Below are 21,036 nucleotides of genomic sequence, written 5' to 3'. Positions count from 1 at the left end.
AGAGGTGAAGTCAGTCATAGAAATAAAGAATTATGGCAATGGGGGCTTGTGGCTGGAGGAGGCTAGAGGTATGAAATGAAAGAACATGCTGGGGCTAAATACAAGGATTATAATTTTAATTTAGAGGTGTTGAGGCCTGGACCCAAAGCAGTTCAGTGAGGACAGGAGTATCGGGAGAATGGTGCTTGAAGCAAGTTTGGGCTCAGGCACCAGAGTATTGAGACCATAAGACATAGGAGCAGAATTAGGCCACTCGGCCCATCAAGTCTGCTCCGCCATTCAATCATGGCTGATATTTTCTCATCCCCATTCTCTTGCCTTCTCCCCATAACCCCTGATTCCCTTATTAATCAAGAACCAACCTATCCCTGTATTAAAGACACTCAGTGATTTGGCCTCCACAGCCTTCTGCAGCAAAGAGTTCCACAGATTCACCACCCTCTGGCTAAATAAATTTCTCATCTCTGTTTTAAAGGATCGTTCCTTTAGTCTGAGATGGTGTCCTCTGGTTCTAGTTTTTACTACAAATGGAAACATCCTCTCCACGTCCACTCTATCCAGGCCTCGCATTATCCTGTAAGTTTCAATAAGATCCCCCCTCATCCTTCTAAACTCCAACGAGTACAGACCCAGAGTCCTCAAACGTTCCTCATACGACAAGTTCTTCATTCCAGGGATCACTCTTGTGATCCTCCTCCAGACCCTTTCCAAGGCCAGCATATCCTTCCTTAGATACGGGGCCCAAAACCACTCACAATACTCCAAATGGGGTCTGACCAGAGCCTTATACAGCCTCAGAAGTACATCCCTGGTCTGCTGGAACTCTCATGTCATCTCCCAACCCGACATAAAATAAGTGCCCAGTTAATGTTGAATGAATAGCTATGTTCCCGGTTCTAGATGTCAATTGAGGACATCAGTCTTAAGTTCTGTGTTGGTTGTATATTGCTGGGCAAATATGTGACCCGAATTGGCATCAATATTACCCACTGAGCAATTTTTCAAGCTTGAGAACTGACGTACCAAACCAAAGAAGACTTGGTGAAGCACTTCACATCAGTAACCTTTGCAGGTCATTGGACCCAGGGGAATTTTCACGCAGGCCCGGTTTCTCCGTGGAGGGAGGCGGTCCGCCATTGGCCAGTGGCGGGATCCTCCTGTTCCGCCGCTGTCAATGGGATTTCCCATTGCATCCAACCGCATACCGCCGGGTTCGCCGTCTGCACGACCGGAAGATCTCGCTGGCGAGAATGACCGGAAACTACCCCTCCCCACCCCCATTTTGTGGGCAGCACGGTAGCACAAGTGGATAGCACTGTGGCTTCACAGCGCCAGGGTCCCAGGTTCGATTCCCCGCTGGGTCACTGTCTGTGCGGAGTCTGCACGTTCTCCCCGTGTCCGCGAGGGTTTCCTCCGGGTGCTCCGGTTTCCTCCCACAGTCCAAAAACGTGCAGGTTAGGTGGATTGGGCATGATAAATTGCCCTTAATGACCAAAAAGGTTAGATGGGGTTATTGGGCTACGGGGATAGGGTGGAATTAAGTGCTTAAGTGGGTCGGTGCAGACTCGATGGGCCGAATGGCCTCCTTCTGCACTGTATGTTCTATTTCCTACCTCACTGTCATTTTCCTTTTCTGCTCTGCCCACCTTGCACTCTATTCCTTTCCAGCCTTACTCAAATGCCTCCCTTTCTTCAAATCTGAAGTTACGTACCTGAAACATAAGAACATAGGAATTAGGATCATAGGTAGGCAGTTCAGCCCCTTCTCCGCCATTCAATCAGATCATGGCTGTTCTCTCCCTGGTCTCAAATCCACCTCCCTGCCTGTTCCCCATATCCCTTCAACCCATAATAAAGATTATTATTATTATTTTTAAAATTAGAAATATATCGATCTCCTTCTTGAAACCATTTAATGATTCAGATTCCACTGCACTATGGGACAGCGAGTTCTACAAATCCACCCCCATCTGCGAGAAGTAGTTCCTCCTCATCTCAGTTCTAAATCTACCGCCTCTCAACCTATATCTGTCAGCTCTCATTCTAGATTGTCTTACAATGGGGAAGAACATTTGGTCTACGTTTACTTTATCAATCCCTTTTTGTATTTTATACACCTCAATCAGATGCCCTCTCATCCTTCTAAACTCCAGAGAGTATGAGCCCAAACTGTTTAATCTCTCCTCGTACGTCAACCCTTTCATCCCCGGAATCAATCTGGTGAAGCCGTCATTCTTATTTTCTTTTTAAATATTTTGATTGACCTACTATAAATTCCCAGCATTTTGCATTGATTTCACGTCGACTAAGAAAGACATAAAATATTCAGCACCAATACTTTTGACCAAACTATTGGGGTTTATGCTCCATACAAACCTTCTCTCACTCGGTCTATTTAATCTCACGATATCAGCAAATCAGTTGTTCAGAGATCCTGAATATAATCTAGTGGTTTCTGTCTTTAGTGTGTGTAAGATACTAGCCGTTTGTAGAGTAGGGTAGTTTTGAAGTGTAGTCACTATTGTATTGTTGGAAACGAAACATAACATCTAATTTGCACATAGCAAGCTCCCAAAAACAACAATCATGTAATGCCCACAAAACCTGTTTTTTTAATGATATTGTTTGAAGAATAAATATTAGCCGGGACACTGGGGAGAATGCCCCTGATCTTTTTTGAAATTGTGCCATAGAATCTTAGAGCGTGATCTTCCCAAAAGGGAACAAAGTTCCCTAGCGAGTGCAGTGCCAAGAAACAAATGGCTATTCAACACAACTCGTGTTGAATAAGGGGCCTGAACGGGGAACGCATGGCCTAGGCCGCACAGAGCCTCGTTTTTTGCAACGGGGATCTCCGCTCGCCGTAACTAACCCGTTGTAGTGAGAGATCGGGACACCTCCTCCCAGTCTGAACCCAACATAGGAGGGTACCACCCTGGCCAAAGGGCATGCAGCTGGGGGGCCTCCAATCCCCTTGGAGCCCCCACATGAGTGCTGCTCCGTCTGGTCCCCGTTTGTGGGGACAAGTGCTAAACGGCGCTCGCACGAGGCGAAGAGATTGAATCCCAAAGCCTCAGGTACCTCGGGAATCTGCACGTTAGAGTGATGCTTACTGCCTCGGACTAAAAGCAGATTTGCCAAAAAAGTGATCCAACCCACAGGACAGGCAATTGGTATGCATTTTCACAGGCCAGAATTCTCCTGCCATTGGGATTTGCTGTTCCCGCTGGCAGCGCACCCCCCAGGTTTCCCGGCAACGTGGGGTGACTCCAATGGGAAATCCCATTGACAAGCGGCAGGAAGAGAGAATCCCACCGCCAACAAATGGCACGGTGCCGAGAAACACGCGGCTGGGGGTCCGGAGAATCCCGCCCACAGTGTTTGGGGTGTGAATTGGATTCAAAGCACGCCAATTGAGCAATGGGATGTCCTGCAGCTAATTTGATGTCTGGGGCCTAAAATTGAGATTAGGCCTGTTTAATATGTAAATGATGGCCATAATGAAATTCTCCTGCTCACACCCCACACCTTTAACAGTTCAAATAATTAATTCTCTTTGTGTGGAGTCTACCAATTATTTTTTTTTAAAGAACTCTATATTCTAACTATCTCTGTGTAAAAAGTATTTTTAACTCACTTATTCTTTATGTAATTATCTTAAGTTTGAGCCTTATCAGTGGCCCATGGAAACATTCTATTATTACTCATCTTACCATCTTGAAGTCATGTCTTTTGCCGTCTTAGCTGAAGTTAGTGTTTAACAAAAACAGCTTGGATATATCCAGTCAGATTTGATGTTCAGCTCCATCAGCTATAATGCTCATGTGGAACACATTCAGGAAATCTCCATCCAGTCCCTCGTCAATGTAAATTCACAGCCTCGTGCCTGACAGTTTGGTGTTTGACGATCAGGATGTGTCACAAATTGTACATTTTAACAAACGAAAGGAATTTGTCTTTCTAGGTATGAGTTCCGCAGTACCGTTGCTGAAGTTCTGGGGATTGCTGTCTGGAGAATGACGATATTACCAGGGAGCCCAACGGCACCCAACACAAAGGGATGCCAGGAAGTCAGCTTCTACATGGCAGGCAAGCTCTCAAACATGTTCTATTTAACAACTGCAGTACTTTTGTGAGAACAGAAAGTATTCTATAGGCATCACAATGAGCCTTCTCTTTTAGTTCTGCTATTCTCCCAATCCTAGCATGGTGTCTGAATTTATTCCTTTCCCACCCCTGGGAAGTTCTTTTGGATGTCTGGTTAAATTAAATGGACCATCTAAGTATTGGTTATTGTTGCTGCTATCTCCAGAGTAATATCATCAAACACAGCAATCCTTTTTGTTACAACACCCTGAGCTAGTGCACAGTCAATTCCAGCCCACTTGACCCGGAGTCTCACACAAGTGAGTTAACCAATAATTCTTAGAAAAATACCCAAGGCCTTTGGCTCTTGGCTGCCCAATAATTACAGTCACCAGGTTTGTAAATGTAAACACAATTACTTTTTATCAATAACAAGAACTGTAATGAAATATGCAGCAAATACAACTGGTTAACCGTGATCTAATTCCCTGCCTTAACTTCCACCCCCCATCCACAACACACACACAAAACAGACAAACACAGAGGGTAAGGAAGGGGTAAGAAATAATAAGTGAAAGGAAAAAAATAGTCTTTGTTTCAGATGGTGGTTTTTAGCACCCTTTTCCTCTTCAAACTTTGCTTTCAGTTCAAGGATATGCTGTAGATTCATTCAACTTTTTGTAGTTTCAGAAATACAACACTCGCAGCCTTTCTGGCGAGAGAGATAGAACAGGTTACTCTCTGTTTGCAACCTGTAATGGTTTCCCGGTAGATTCATCTGCAGCTTCAGGAGTACAGCACATCCTGGAGAGGGAGAGACAGCAGGACCTTGTCGCTGGGTGTCTAGGACTCAGCTGCTCCCTCAGGTCTCTGAGAACCATCCCACTGGGATAGGATCCAATCACCACATGTTACCGGGCAGAGTATAGTCAATTCAGTGGCCACCAGCCAACCAAATAAACTTGAGTGCCACCCAATCTCTCTCTCGTGCCAAAAATTCTAAAGCTACTGTTTAAACTAGCAGAGGCTGGCAGAGTGTTCTCTCCTGTAACTTCAGAATTCCTCACTTCTCTTTGCTGCATGACTTAAAGACACATGTCTATTAATTATCCATGGATCAAAAATGATAATGGCAAAATACAAGAAAGGGGAAATTAAGGGGAAAAATAAGAAGGATTCCAACATTTTATTTACCAAAACCTCACATCAACAAAGAACAAAGAAAAGTACAGAACGGGAACAGGCCCTTCGGCCCTCCAAGCCTGTGCCAACCATGCTGCCTGTCTAAACTAAAATCTTCTGCATTTCCTGGGTCCGTATCCCTCTATTCCCATCCTATTCATGTATTTGTCAAGATGCCCCTTAAACGTCACTATCGTCCCTGCTTCCACCACCTCCTCCGGCAGCGAGTTCCAGGCACCCACTACCCTCTGTGTAAAGGACTTGCCTCGTACATCCCCTCTAAACCTTGCCCCTTGCACCTTAAACCTATGCCCCCTAGAAATTGACCCCTCTACCCTGGAGAAAAGTCTCTGACTATCTACTCTGTTTATGCCCCTCATAATTTTGTAGACCTCTATCAGGTCGCCCCTCAACCTCCGTCGTTTCAGTGAGAACAAACCAAGTTTATTCAACCTCTCCTCATAGCTAATGCCCTCCATACCAGGCAACATCCTAGTAAATCTCTTCTGCACCCTCTCTAAAGCCTCCACATCCTTCTGGTAGTGCGGCGACCAGAATTGAACACTATACTCCAAGTGTGGCCGAACTAAGTTTTTATACAGCTGCAACATGACTTGCCAATTTGTATACTCAATGCCCCGGCCAATGAAGGCAAGCATGCTGTATGCCTTCTTGACTACCTTGTCCACCTGTGTTGCCCCTTTCAGTGACCTGTGGACCTGTACACCTAGATCTCTGACTGTCAATACTCTTGAGGGTTCTACCATTCACTGTATATTCACTACCTGCATTAGACCTTCCAAAATGCATTACCTCACATTTGTCCGGATTAAACTCCATCTGCCATCTCTCCGCCCAAGTCTCCAAACAATCTAAATCCTGCTGTATCCTCTGACAGTCCTCATCGCTATCCGCAATTCCACCAACCTTTGTGTCATCTGCAAACTTACTAATCAGACCAATTACATTTTCCTCCAAATAATTTATGTATACTACGAACAGCAAAGGTCCCAGCACTGATCCCTGTGGAACACCGCTAGTCACAGCCCTCCAATCAGAAAAGCACACTTCCATTGCTACTCTCTGCCTTCTATGGCCTAGCCAGTTCTGCATCCATCTTGTCAGCTCACCACTGATCTCGTGTGATTTCATCTTTTGTACCAGTCTGCCGTGAGGGACCTTGTCAAAGGCATTACTGAAGTCCATACTCCAGTCCTCCGGGACATCATCTGAAGACAGTGATTTTTGTCAAAGCCTCAGCAAATTCCTCTCTAGCCTCCTTCAGTATTCTGGGGTAAATCCCATCAGGCCTTGGGGACTTATCTACCTTAATTTTTTCAAGATGCCCAACACCTCGTTTTTTTGGATCTCAATGTGACCCAGGCTATCTACACACCCTTCTCCAGGCTCAACATTGACCAATTCCTTCGCTTTGGTGAATACTGATGCAAAGTATTCATTTAGTACCTCACCCATTTCCTCTGGCTCCACACATAGATTCCCTCGCCTGTCCTTCAGTGGGCCCACCCTTTCCCTGGCTACCCTCTTGCTTTTTATGTGCGTGTAAAAAGCCTTGGGATTTTCCTGAACCCTATTTGCCAATGACTTTTCGTGACCCCTTTTAGCCCTCCTGACTCCTTGCTTAAGTTCCTTCCTACTTTCCTTCTATTCCACACAGGCTTTGACTGTTCCCAGCCATCTAGCCCTGACAAATGCCTCCTTTTTCTTTTTGACGAGGCCTACAATATCTCCCGTTATCGAAGGTTCCCGAAATTTGCCGTATTTATCCTTCTTCCTTACAGGAACATGCCGGTCTTGAATTCCTTTCAACTGACATTTGAAAGCCTCCCATATGTCAGATGTTGATTTACCCTCAAACATCCGCCCCAAGCTAGGTTCTTCAGTTCCTGTCTAATATTGTTATAATTAGCCTTCACCCAATTTAGCACATTCACCCGAGGAACACTCTTATCCTTGTCCACTAGCACTTTAAAACTTACTGAATTGTGGTCACTGTTCCCGAAATGCTCCCCTACTGAAACTTCTACCACCTGGCTGGGCTCATTCTCCAATACCAGGTCCAGTATAGCCCCTTCCCTAGTTGGAATAGCTATATATTGTTTTAAGAAGCCTGTCCTCTTGGATGCTCCTTACAAACTCTGCCCCGTCCAAGCCCCTAGCACTAAGTGAGTCCCAGTCAATATTGGGGAAGTTAAAGTCTCCCATCACAACAACCCTGTTGCATTTACTCCTTTCCAAAATCTGTCTACCTATCTGCTCCTTTATCACCCGCTGGCTGTTGGGTGGCCTGTAGTAAACCCCCAACATTGTGACTGCACCCTTCTTATTCCTGATCTCTATCCATATAGCCTCATTGCCCACTGAGGTGTCCTCCCGCAGTACAGCTGGAATATTCTCCCTAACCAACAGCGCAACTCCTCCACCCCTTTTACATCCCCCTCTATCCCGCCTGAAACATCTAAATCCTGGAATGTTTAGCTGCCAATCCTGTCCTTCCCTTAACCAGGTCTCTGTAATGGCAACAACATCATAGTTCCAAGTACTAATCCAAGCTCTAATTTCATCTGCCTTACCTGTCATACTTCTTGCATTAAAACATTTGCACTTCAGGCCACCAGTTCCGCTGTTTTCAGCAACATCTCCCTGTCTGCTCTTCCTCAGAGCCATACTGGCCCTATTCCCTAGTTCTCCCTCAATTTTTTCACCTTCTGACCTATTGGTACCAGGATACCAGGATGGTATCCACCCCCCTGCCATACTAGTTTTAACCCTCCCGTGTGACACTAGCAAACATCGCGGCCAGGATATTTATGCCTCTCCAGTTTCGATGCAACCCGTCCTTTTTATACAGGTCACACCTGCCCCGGAAGAGCTCCCAGTAGTTCAGATAATGGAAACCTTCCCTCCTACACCAGCTGTTTAGCCACGTGTTTAGCTGCTCTAGCTTCCTATTTCTGGCCTAATTGGCACGTGGCATAGGGAGTAATCCCGAGATTACAACCCTAGAGGTCCTGTCTTTTAACTTGCTGCCTAGCGCCCTGAACCCCTGCTGCGGGACCTCATGCCCCTTCCTGCCTATGTTGTTAGTACCAATAAGTATAACGACCTCTGCCTGTTTGCCCTCCCCCTTCAGGATGCCCGCTACCCGTTCGGAGACATCCTGGACCCTAGCACCAGGGAGGCAACATAGTATCCTGGAGTCTCTTTCACGTCCACAGAAGCGCCTATATAGAGTCCCCTATGACTATTGCTCTTCATTTGCGCTTTGACCCTCCCTGCTGAACATCAGAGCCAGCCGTGGTGCCACTGCTCTGGCTGCTGCTTTCCCCTGATAGGCTACCCCCTCCAACAGTATCCTGGCGCACAGGGTGGATTCAATGGCAAATCTCATTGACAGCAGCAGGTCCAGAAGATCCAACTACTGGCTGCCTCCTGCCACTGAGAAACACGGGCGCAGTGGGCAGCCAGAGAATCTTTCCCCCTTAACTGTCCTAAACTTAGAGATTCAAACCCGTTGGGAATAATTTTCTTATCACCATAAAACTTATTTGCACATTGCAAAATAGATGGATCGAGGAGCTGGGTATGGGTACAGGACACTAGTAAGCTTATACTGATGTAGATTGGCAGGATGTGAGTTGCATGATAATTTGTTCCTTGGTGAATTGCTGATCTTAGCCAGGCCTTCACAGACGGGAGGGATTTAAGTCTCTCACAGGGAGGAAAGACTGAGTCAAAAGTCTAGCTAACGTACAGCTCTGCCAAGTACTCAGTCGCACTAACTCGAGAGCACTTTCAGCGGAGTCTGGGAAGAAGCTGATAGATTTACCTCAGGAATTTGGAAAGGGGATCTAGAAAAGAAAAAGTGATTTTTCTTTTAACTGCCGGCTGCAGAGATCCGTAGTCATCTTTGAGTTAAAATGTAGTCCGAGTAATCCTGAGGGAAGATTTCTTCTAGTTGCTATCTGTCAACAATGTTGTAAACGTTGGCAATTAGAGGAAGTCTTCTTGATATACTGGGATCATGAATATCTTCTTTTAAAATGTTTTTATTATAATTTTCCAAAGCACTGAACACAAGAAGTGTCCCTGCTGTACGTATGATATTGCTAATGAGGAAAGAAATTTTCAGAGGAAATCCCTTAATCCTCTTAGTAAACACCAGACGTCAGCAATGAAAAATATTTGTTTCTGAATGATGTGTTGGCAGTGAGTGGATGCGATTACTTCAGGGGGGGCCTAAATTTCCATGTGGGGTCTAGAGGAGTATTTTTGCTTATCCCCACTCAGTAAGAAAAGCCAATCAAAATTTAAAATGTAACTTTTTTTTCTCTTGTGCCCAAGCATTCTTAGGGGGTTGGCTTAGGGAGAACACACTGCTACCTTCCACGGAGGCTGTTGGGTTCCGATGAAGTCATGGCAATATGGTCTACAGAGGCAAACAAAATCACCCCTCCGGCCTCGGGCAGGTATCTTTGCCACCTGTTCAGTTGAGCAAGTGAAAGTTGCAGAAGGACAGTTCCCAGCAGCTCGCAAGCAGGTAGAATCATAGAATTTACAATACGGAAGGAGGCCATTAGGCCCATCGAGTCTGCGCCGGCCCTTGATAAGAGCACTCTACCCAAGCCCACACATCCACCCTATCCCCATAACCCAGTAACCCCACCCAAAACTAAGGGCAATTTTGGACACTAAGGGCAATTTATCATGGCCAATCCACCTAACCTGCACATCTTTGGACTGTGGGAGGAAACCGGAGCACCCGGAAGAAACCCACGCACACACGTGGATGTGCAGACTCCGCACAGACAGTGACCCAAGCCGGAGTCGAACTGGGACCCTGGAGCTGTGAAGCAATTGTGCTATCCACAATGCTACCGTGCTGCCCCTACTTTTATTAAAGTATTTATGGTTTTATAACAATGAATACACAAGCAAACATAGTCCATAGAATAACACATCCCTCTATCTCCCACTGTTCCCGCCTAACTCCCCCTACCCCCTTTACCCCCTAAACCCCCCCTTATTGAACCTGCTAACAGTTTAGTTTTCACCGAAGAAGTCGATAAATGGCTGCCACCTCCAAACGAACCCTGATGTTGATCCTCTCAGGGTCAACTTAATTTTCTCAAGTCTAAGAAACCCAGCCATGTGGCAAACCCAAATCCCTGATATCAGGGGCTTCGAGACCTTCCACGCTAGTAATATCCGTCTCCAGGCTACCAAGGAGGCAAAGGCCAAAATGTCAGTCTCTCCCACCCCCTGGATTCCCGGCTCTTTCGACAATCCAAAGATTGCCACCTCTGAACTTGGAGCCACCCTTGTTTTTAGTACCATGAACATGACATCCGCAAATCCCTGCCAGAATCCCCTAAACTTCGGACATGCCCAAAACATGTGGACACGGTTTGCGGGACCCTCCCGCACACCTCATGCACCAGTCCTCCACTCCAAAAAACCTGCTCATCCGGGCCACCGTCATGTGTGCCCGGTGAACCACCTTGAATTGTATCAGGCTGAGCCTGGCGCATGATGAGGTCGCATTGACTCTGCTCAGGGCATCCTCCCACAGACCCGCCTCTAACTCCTTTTGCAACTCATCTTCCCATTTACATTTTTATCTAACCTATCTGGGTTTCCTCCCACTCCATAAGTTCTTTATAGATTTCCGATACCTTCCCCTCCCCCACCCCCATTCTAGAGACTACCTTGTCCTGTGACCCCTGTGGCAGTAGAAGCGGAAACGTCAAAACCTGCCTTCCCACAAAATCCCTCACCTGCAGATAACAAAACACATTCCCTCCTGGCAATTCAAACTCCTTTGTCGTTCACTTTCGTGATGTGTCGCAAAGGGTGTCAGGTCAAACATACACGGGAGGTCTTGTGGCACAGCGGTAGTGTCCTAACCTCTGAGCCAGAACCTCCAGGTTTAAGTCCAACCCCAGGACTTGTTGGCCACGGAAGGAGCATTAACAACGCAGTCCAACGGGCTGATAATCAGCTGGGGAATCCTTCCACAACATCCTTCACTATTCCCCAAAGGGAAACAAGTGTATGTGTGAAGATGAACTAAAAAAAACACACCCCCCTCCCCCCAAACCCCTTCAGCTGATGAATGAGCACTCCTCCATGTTGCATACTTCTTGGAGAAAGCACTGAAGGTGGCAAGGGGCAGAATGTACTCTGGTTTGGGCCTTCAAAGTCCAGCACTACTACTGACCGAGCTGGATGGGCCCTAAAATACATAACTGCTAGACTGGGACTGCAGCAGGTGGTGAGGGAACCAGCATGAGGGAAAAACCTACTTTACTTCATCCTCCCAACCTGCCTGCCGCAGATGCTTCTATCCATGACAGTTTCGATAGGAGTGACCACCACACAGTCCTTGTGGCGGGAATTCCCATCTTCACATTGAGGCTCCCATCCACTGTGTTGAGTGACACTACTACCATGTTAAATGGGATAGATTTTGAACAGATCTAACAACTCAAGACTTGGCACCCATGAGGCGCTGTGGGCCATCAGCAGCAGCATCCTAGTACTCCAGCTCAATCTGTAACCTCATGGCCTGGCAAATACCCCACTCTGCCATTACCACCAAACCTAGGGAGCAACCTCGGTTCAATGAAGGAGGGCATGCCAGGAACAGTACCAGGCACACCAAACAATCCGGGAAAGTGACAGCATAGGACAGTCTTTTTGTGTCAAACAACATAAGCAAGGGGTGATAGGCAGAGCAAAGCAATTCCACAGCCAATGGATTAGATTTAAGCCCTGCAGTCCTGTCACATCCAGCCATGAATGGTGGTGGACAACTAAACAACTCACTGGAGGAGGAAGCTGTTCAAATGTTCTCATCCTCAATGATGGGGGAGCCCAGCAAATCAGTGCAAAAGAGAAGGCTGAAGCATGTGCTATAATCTTCAACCAGAGGTGCCAAGTGGATGAAGCATCTCGGCTTCCTCCGGAGGTCCCCAGCATCACAGATTCCAGTCTTCAGCCAATTTGATTTACGCCACATGATAACAAAACAGCTAAAGGTATCAAAGGCTATGGGCCCTGACAATATTTCAGCAATAATACTGACAACCTGTGCTCCAGGGTTTGCCATACCCTTAGCCAAGCTGTTCCAGTACAACTACAACATTGGTATCTACCTGTCAATGTGGAATATTACCCAGGCATGTCCTGCGGACAAAAAGCAGGGCAAATCAAACATGGCCAATTACCGTCCCATCAGTCTACTCTTAACCATTGGTAAGGTGATGGAAGGCGGCACCAACAGTGCTGTCAAGTGGAACTTGCTCAGCAATAACGCTTAGTTTGGGTTCTGCTAGGGCCACTCGGCTCCTGACCTCATTCCAGCCTTGGTTCAAACATGAATGAGTTGATCTCCAGTAGTGAGGTGAGAGTGACTGTCCAGGGCCACATCGAGGAGCCAAGCAAAACTGGAGTCAGTGGGCATCACGGGGAAAACTCTCCGCTGGTTGGAGTCATCTCTAGCACAAAGGAAGATGGTTTCGCTTGTTGGAGGTCAGTCATCTCAGTCCCAGGGCATCACTGCAGGAGAATGTCCAAGGCCCACCCATCTTCAGCTGTTTCATCAATGACCTTCCTTCAATTCTAAAGTCAGAAGTGGAGTTGTTTGCTATTGACTGCACAATGTCCAGTACCACCCACAACTCCTCAGTTACTAAAGCTGTCCATGTCCAAACGAAACAAGACCTGGACAATGACCAGTTTTGGGCTGATAAGTGGCTAGGAACATTCACCCCACACAAATGCCAGGCAACAGCCATCTGCAACAAGAGATAATCGAACCATTGCCCCATGATATGGAATGGTATTACCATCACTAAATCTCCCACTATCCTAGGGATTATGATTGACCAGAAACTGAACTAGACTAGCCATATAAATATTGTGGCTACCAGGGCAGGTAAGCGGCTAGGAATGCTGTGGTGTATAACTCCCCTCCTGACTCCTAAAGCCTGCCCACCCTCTACAAGGCGCAAGTGAGGAGTGCGATTGAACACTCTCTCCTTGCCTGGATCAGTACAGCTCCAACAACACTCAAGAAACTTGGCACCACTCAGAACAAAGCAGCCCGCTTGACTAGCATCCTTTCCACAAACATTCACTCCCTCCACCGCTGACGCACAGTAGCAGCCGTGTGTACCGTCTACAAGATCCAGTGCAGGAACTCACAAAGGTTCCTTCGACAGCATCTTCCAAATCCACGGCCACTACCATCTAGAAGAATAAGGGCAGCAGACACATGGGGACACCGCCACCTGGAGGTTGCCCTCCAAGCCACTCACTACCCTGACTTGGAAATATATCGGCATTCCTTCACTGTCGCTGGGTGAAAATCCTGGAACTGACTCCCTAACAGCACAGCGGGTGCACCTACACCATATGGATTGCAGTATTTCGAGAAGGCAGTCCACCGCCACCTTCAAGTGCAACTAAGGACGGGCAATGATTGCTAGCCTCGCCAGCAAAGCCCACGTGAGGGAATTTTAAAAAAAATTGTCTATAGTTCAAAGGGTACAGTGAGAATAATTTTCAAATTGAATGGACTGGAATTGGGATGGGTCGGCAGCAGGCAGACGACCTGCTCTGCCAGCTTACCGCTCGAGTGAGAACGTGAAAATTACATTCCAGTGTGTCAGGTCAAACATGGAAACCTTTCATTGTGTGGAACAGATTGACTGATCTGCCACAAATATAGATTGGTGATAATTTAAGCACTCCCTGATTGCAGTGCGGGGAAAGGTTTTAGTGTTCTTGCGAATCCATTTTGCTGTCATGCTAAAACTAAAATTTACAGTGTTGGATGCTATTCAAGAATTTTATTTCTTTGAGATTAAAATAACTGTTTTACAATTGGATAGCCGGGCAGCGCAGCACTGATCTGGAAATAGATTAAGCTGTGTAACTTGAATTTTCTTTCACAATGAGGACTGAATTTTCAACTGGGTCACGGAGGCACCGATCGTGATACTTAAAAAGAAGATTTCCTCCCCATTTCTGCAGCCACACCATTTCCCAACTGGCTCTTGGTTTGCAGAGCATGCCTAGTGTGCAAACCTGCCCCTGCTGACGATGTGTTTCTCATTTTAAATGGGGAACCATAATTAGATTTTCAGCTGCACAAACTTTTCGCCTGGCGGGGCTTTTGGAAGCCTGTTAATAGCAATGCCAGGATTGAGAGTTCACAATGAAAATGGAAGGGCAGCTGAGGAGCCATGAAAATTCCGAAGGGTAAGCGTCAAATATTCTGACACCTTCACTGGTCACTGTTAGGTGCTGTATTGTAATGTAGGTGTGTTTTTAAGGCAATGATTCATCATTTGTGTGCAGAGGTTAATTAACCCTTACATTGGACAGTATTATGTAATTATTTTCATTGGGTAGGGGACAGGGGAATCAGTTTGCTCAGTTGGCTGGACGGCCGGTTTGCAATGCAGAGCAATGCCAACCGCCCGGTTCAAATCCTGTACCAGCTGAAGTTATTCTTCTCCACCTTGCCCCATTGCCTGAGGTATGGTGACCTTTGAGTTAAATTATCGCCAATTCGTTCTCTCTCAAGGGGGGGGGGGGGGGGGGGGGAAGCCTATGGTACTCTGGGACTTTGGCAACTATCACCTTCACTTTGATTTATTCTCATGCATTACAACACTTGTTCCAAGTGAGTTGGTTTATTGTCTCGTGTACCGAGGTACAGTGAATAGTATTGTTCTGCGGCAGCTCAGACAAATCATTCCGTACATGAAAAGAAAATACATAATAAGGCAAACATAAAATACCCAATGTAAATACATAGACATAGGCATCGGGTGAAGATGTGTGAAGAGGTCAGATCAGTACATAAGTCCATTAGAGAGGAAGAAGCTGTTTTTGAATCTGTTTGTGCGTGTTCTCAGACTTCTGTATCTGCTGTCTGATGGAACAAGTTGGAAGAGTGAGTAAGCCGGGTGGGAGGGGTCTTTGATTATGCTGCCCGCTTTCCCCAGACAGCGGGAGGTGTAGACAGAGTCAATGGATGGGAGGCAGGTTTGTGTGAAGGACTGGGCGGTGCTCCCGACTCTGTAGTTTCTTCCGGTCTTGGGCCGAGCAGTTGCCATACCAGGCTGTGATGCAGCCCGATAGGGTGCTTTCTATGGTGCACCTGTAAAAGTTGGTGAGAGTCAATGTGGACAGGCCGAATTTCCTTAGTTTCCTGAGGAAGTATAGGCGCTTTTGTGCTTTCTTGGTCATAGCGTCGACATGGGTGGACCAGGACAGATTTTTGGTGATGTGCAACCTAGGAATTTGAAGTTGTCAACCATCTCCACCTCGGCCCCGTTGATGCAGACAGGGGTGTGTATAACGCTTTGCTTTCTGAAGTCAGTGACCAGCTCTTTAGTTTTGCTGGATAGATTGTTGTCATTGCACCACTCCACTAGGTTCTCTATCTCCCTCCTGTACTCTGATTCAGCGTTGTTCGAGATCCAACTCACTACGGCCATATCGTCAGCAAACTTGGAGGTGGAGTTGGAACCAAATTTTGCCACGCAGTCATGTGTGTACAGGGAGTATAGTAGGGGGCTAGTAGGCAGCCTTGTGGGGCTCCGGTATTGAGGACTATCGTGGAGGAGGTGTTGTTGTTTATTCTTACTGATTATGGTCTATGGGTCAGAAAGTCGAGGCTCCAGTTACAGAGTGGGGAGCCAAGTCCTAGGTTTTGGATCTTTAATCTGAGGTTGGCTGGGATTATGGTGCTGAAGGCAGAGCTGTAGTCAATAATTGATGTAGGAGGCCTTGTAGTCATGTTGCTCCAGCGATCGGTGTAGGGCCAGGGAGATGACGTCTGCTGTGGACCGGTTACGGCGGTATGCGAATTTCAGTGGACCTAGGCATTCTGGGACTATGAAGTTGATGTGCCTCATGATCAACCTCTCGAAGCACTTCGTCAGGGCTACCGGATGGTAGTCATTGAGGCACATTGCCTGGTTCTTCTTTGGCACCGGTATGATGGTGGTCTTGTTGAAGCAGGTGGGGACCTCGGAACGGAGAAGGGAGAGTTTGAATATGTCCGTGAACATATCTGCCAGGTGGTCCGTGCACGCTCTGAGTACGTGACCAGGGATCCTGTCCGGGCCCGTCGCCTTCCGAGGGTTCACTTTCAGGAAGGCCAGTCTGACTTAGGAAGCTGTGATGGTGGGTATGGGTGAGTTATGGGCTGCTGGGGCACTCGACAGCGGTTTGATGGTTTCCTGCTCGAACCGAGCATAGAATGCATTGAGCTCAATGGGGAGGGGTACGCTGCTGCCAGAGATTCTGCTCGGCTTTGCTTTGTAGCCCGTTACATTGTTTAGTCCTTGCCACAACCAACAAGAGTCTGTAACAGTATTCTGTGACTCTAGCTTGGTTTGATATTGTCTTTTGACATCCCTGATGACTTTGCGGACGTCGTACCTGGATTTCTTCTATAGGTCAGGGTCGCCTGACTTGAACGCCTCAGACCTGGTGGTGGATGAAATGGCTTTGGCTCTGAAACCTATACGCGCAAAAGGATGCCAGACTTCTTTCTCTTTTTAAAATATTTTTTATTCTCCTTTTTCACATTTTCTCGCAAAGCAAATTTACACCCACCAACAATAAACAATAATCAGTAACAAATATGTCAATCCCCATATCAATAACAACAATCCCATCCTCACTCCAAACATTAGCCCGCATGTTCACATTTAAACAAATGACATAAAGGAATCAGGAATCACCCATAGTCGCCATGCCAGGGCACAGGGTGGAGAGGCTGCTCTCCATCCCATCAGGATCCGCCTTCGGGCGATCAACGAGGCGAAGGCTACGATATCTGCCTCCGCCCCCGTTTCCAACCCTGGCTGGTCCGACACCCCGAATATGGCCTCCTGGGGACCCGGGTCCAGTTTCACATGCACCACCTTAGAAATTACCCTAAAAACCTCCTTCCAGTAATCCTCTAGCTTTTGGACAGGACCAAAACATATGAACGTGATTAGCGGGGGCCCCCCTGCAAATTTCACACACATCTCCCACTCCCTCAAAGAATCGGCTCATCCTCGCCCTCGTGAGGTGTGCTCTTTATACCACCTTCAGCTGTATCAGCCCCAATCTTGCACACGAGGTGGAGGCATTCACTCTCTGGAGCACCTCACACCAGAACCCCTCCTCCTTATCCTCTCCCAACTTTTCCTCCCACTTTGCTTTGATCCCTTCCAGTGGTGCCTTCTCCTCTTCCAAAATAGCTCCGTAAACCGCCGACACTACCCCCTTCTCCAGTCCCCCTGTCGTCAGCACCTCCTCCAGCAATGTGGAGGCTGGCTCCTCCAGGAAGTTCTGTATCTCCTTTCTGGCAAAATCTCTAACCTGCATGTATCTCAACATTTTCCCCAGCTCCAGCCCATACTTCGCTTCCAGCTCCTTCAGTCCTGCAAATTGACCCCTTAGAAACAAATCTTTTAGTGTCTTAATCCCCTTCTCCTCCCATTTCCAAAAATTTCCATCCCACCTCTCTGGCTCAAATCTGTGGTTCCCCCGAATTGGCATTTCCCTTGACCCTGCCCCCAAACCGAAGTGTTGGTGAAACTGCCTCCAAATTTTGATGAATTGGACATTTTGAATTCTCCCTCTGTGTACCCGAACAGGCGCCGGAATGTGGCGACTAGGGGATTTTAACAGTAACTTCATTGCAGTGTTAATGTAAGCCTACTTGTGACACTAATAATGATGATTATTATTATTATTTTGGGGTCACCATTTTGGGCAACTTCCCACAGGCCTGGAAAGCTCAATGTTGCCTGTAGTAGCAGTATCTATCTGACACTTCAAATGAACTTGATGCTCTCCTTCTGCAGCCACCATTTCAACAGTGATAAACTACTTTTTACCTTGAGACTAGATTCTGCCACCCTGTTCTAGGGTGTAGACTGATTATTCAAAATCTTCATCCGACAGGTCTCCACCAACCACCTTCATGGGTTGCATTTCTTCTTTGCAGCAAAACACTTGCATGCAAAATGATTCAGCTTTCAGTGAGAGCACTGTTTTTCCCCACATAGAACATAGAACAGTACAGCACAGAACAGGCCCTTCGGCCCTCAATGTTGTGCCGAGCCATGATCACCCTACTCAAACCCACGTATCCACCCTATACCCGTAATCCAACAACCCCCCCCCCTTAACCTTACTTTTATTAGGACACTACGGGCAATTTAGCATGGCCAATCCACCTAACCCGCACATCTTTGGACTGTGGGAGGAAACCGGAGCACCGGGAGGAAACCCACGCACACAGGGGGAGGACGTGCAGACTCCACACAGACAGTGACCCAGCCGGGAATCGAACCTGGGACCCTGGAGCTGTGAAGCATTTATGCTAACCACCATGCTACCCTGCTGCCCCCCACGCTGGGCATGTTTCCTTTTCTTTCACATGGCATCCTCTGCAGCAATATTCACTCCGGTCTTGATCTTTCTGCTAGCCCGTCTGTAACTATTTCTTCCCTTTCTCGAGCGTTTTGTGCTTGTAAGGCTTGGACTGCCTCTCAGCATACTGCAAAGCCTCGTCTCTTCTCCCAGGAATAATCTTCAGTTGATGATTAGCAACCTCCGCGTTTCTGTGCATGTCAGTAGCTTTCTTAAGAGTGGAGCTGAGAATTTCTGCTCTTGGGTTTTGTCGGGGGTGGGGGATGGGGGGGTTCGGCAACAGGAAAGCTTGTGAGGTTTTAAAATTGCGTTTCACGCCGACGTAAACGCCTGACACGATTGCCCCGTCCTCCGCCAGTGATGCAATGCGTTTGATTTCCATGTATTAGCAGGTAATTATCAGGCCTCTGTGCCTGAAAGTTCATTCACATCGACCTGAGGGGAGACTGGCGTGAAGCCCAACTGGTCTTCCAAGGTGTGCACCTGATGAGCACATCTCCCAGAGGAGCTCAGATGAGTGTGTCGCTCAGAGGGAAAGAGGGCCACGCCTGGGCAAGGCCCTTTCCGCCACCTGTGCCGCTGACAAGACCTCGATGGTGCATCCTTAAGAGAAGGCCTGCCACGCCATGCGCCTTTCAAGTACTTGACAGGCCAACGGCGAAACTTCCCCTCGGTCAAGGACCTAGGAGCAGATGTCCTACCAGCCAACAGCGGTCCAAGAATCAGAAGCCGGAAGCTTTATTGAATGGCAGCACCACTGGGAGATGGTGGCTGTTGTTGGTAAGACACCTGTCCAAGGTCTAGTACTGTCACTGGATCCCAGGCCATAGGTGAGTAATGGCATGAGGGGCTGGGAAGGTCGCATGGCTGGGGTTGAGGAAGGTTTGCAGAAAGTGGAGAGAGTGGCTTTCAGCATACCCCTTCTTCATAATGCCTGATTCTTTGATCAGGTATCCAGAACCTGTGAATGAGGGACTCCACTCCCTGAAGCCTGCAAACAACCTCTCTCGAGTTTCCTTGTTGTATTCCCTGCATGGCTATCCTCACCTAACGCTGGATTAATACCAGTGGCAGTGTGATAAGGAAGGTACTTCATTTTGGCGGGGCAGAAGGACCATCCACAGGCTTTCCCAATGCAGATTTAATCAGGGTGGAGGTGAGAACGTGTCAGTGGCCCACCGGCCACCATCATGCCCAATTAAATGCCCGACCGCCACCAAACTCACCACGGGGGAAGGCACTGATTATCACCCCTGCTTCTGGAAGTAGAAAAAATGGTCTGTACCTGTTCCCCTTCCATTGATTGACAGGCACTTTGCTTTGAAATGGAAATTGTTATCTGTTCTGTCAGTGCGGCTGGAAAGATTTGTTTTGACAGTTGTTCCATGATGAATACTTGGCTGGGTTTCAACACAGCGTGTGTTTTTATTGATCGAAAAACTATTAAAACTTTTACGAGTCTATAATAACAGGATGTCTTTAATGTAGTTTCTTATTTGTTTGTAAACCTGATAGGCCCTTAAAGGATTACACCATTTTTATCCCTTGGGCTATCTGGTCTTGAACCTATGGTAGTGAGTTTGAATTCAGGGTTTTCTTATAGTTCACGGTTCAGGTGCCTGAAGAAAGGTCTTTGATCTGAAGCCCTTAAACCTATTTCTCTCACCAGTAATGCTGCCTGTCTTACTGATTATTCCTGTTTTTTTCTGTTCATATTTTAGTTTACATCGCATGTTAGTTACATTTTGGTACAAGTTGCTGCTAAAACATGAATGAACTTTTCGGCTCTGGTCCTGTAAATCAATTGGGTATCAGTGCCTCAGTCAGTGATCAGTTATACGAAAAGAAACTCCATCCAATATTTATTTGATGGTTTATGTGTGGGAATTTGATGAAATGGCCATATAAGCTTTGCTGTTGCCTGGAACCAAAGATCTTTAGAACCTCAGTTAATGTTATGTAAAACAGTATAAGCAACACATACAGTAGACGTTTGCAAACAAGATCAGAAGAGATGTAACACTACTCACACTGGTAACCCAAGGCTAGCTGCTGCAGGAAACCAGAACAAATTATTTAGCATGCCAGCTGACCTGTTATCACTTTGCTTTGCACAGAGACTGGTCGTTACATTGTCTGCTTCACTCTTCTGCAAAGATGTGGCATTGGGCAGAAATATAACTTCTGTGTATCTCCCCAGTGTTCCTAACCACATCGGGCGGCATGGTGGCACATCGGGTAACACTGCTGCCTCACAGCTCCAAGGACTCGCATTTAATTCTGGCCTAGGGT

At 47.1% G+C, this 21,036-nt stretch overlaps 1 protein-coding gene across 1 annotated transcript in view; it reads left to right on the top strand.

Annotated features, from left to right (window-relative positions):
- The window catches only part of cusr (Copper-only SOD repeat protein), a 148,261-nt gene that overhangs the window by 121,309 nt on the left and 5,916 nt on the right, over positions 1-21,036 (top strand). The window contains exon 8 of the mRNA XM_038822235.1: positions 3,965-4,089. Within this exon, the coding sequence (XP_038678163.1) occupies positions 3,965-4,089 (125 nt within the window). The remainder of the gene's footprint in view (positions 1-3,964; positions 4,090-21,036) is intronic.

The sequence above is a fragment of the Scyliorhinus canicula genome, chromosome 16, assembly GCF_902713615.1.
Source record: "Scyliorhinus canicula chromosome 16, sScyCan1.1, whole genome shotgun sequence".
NCBI classification, from domain to species: domain Eukaryota; kingdom Metazoa; phylum Chordata; class Chondrichthyes; order Carcharhiniformes; family Scyliorhinidae; genus Scyliorhinus; species Scyliorhinus canicula.
This window is presented reverse-complemented; position numbering and strand designations above follow the sequence as displayed.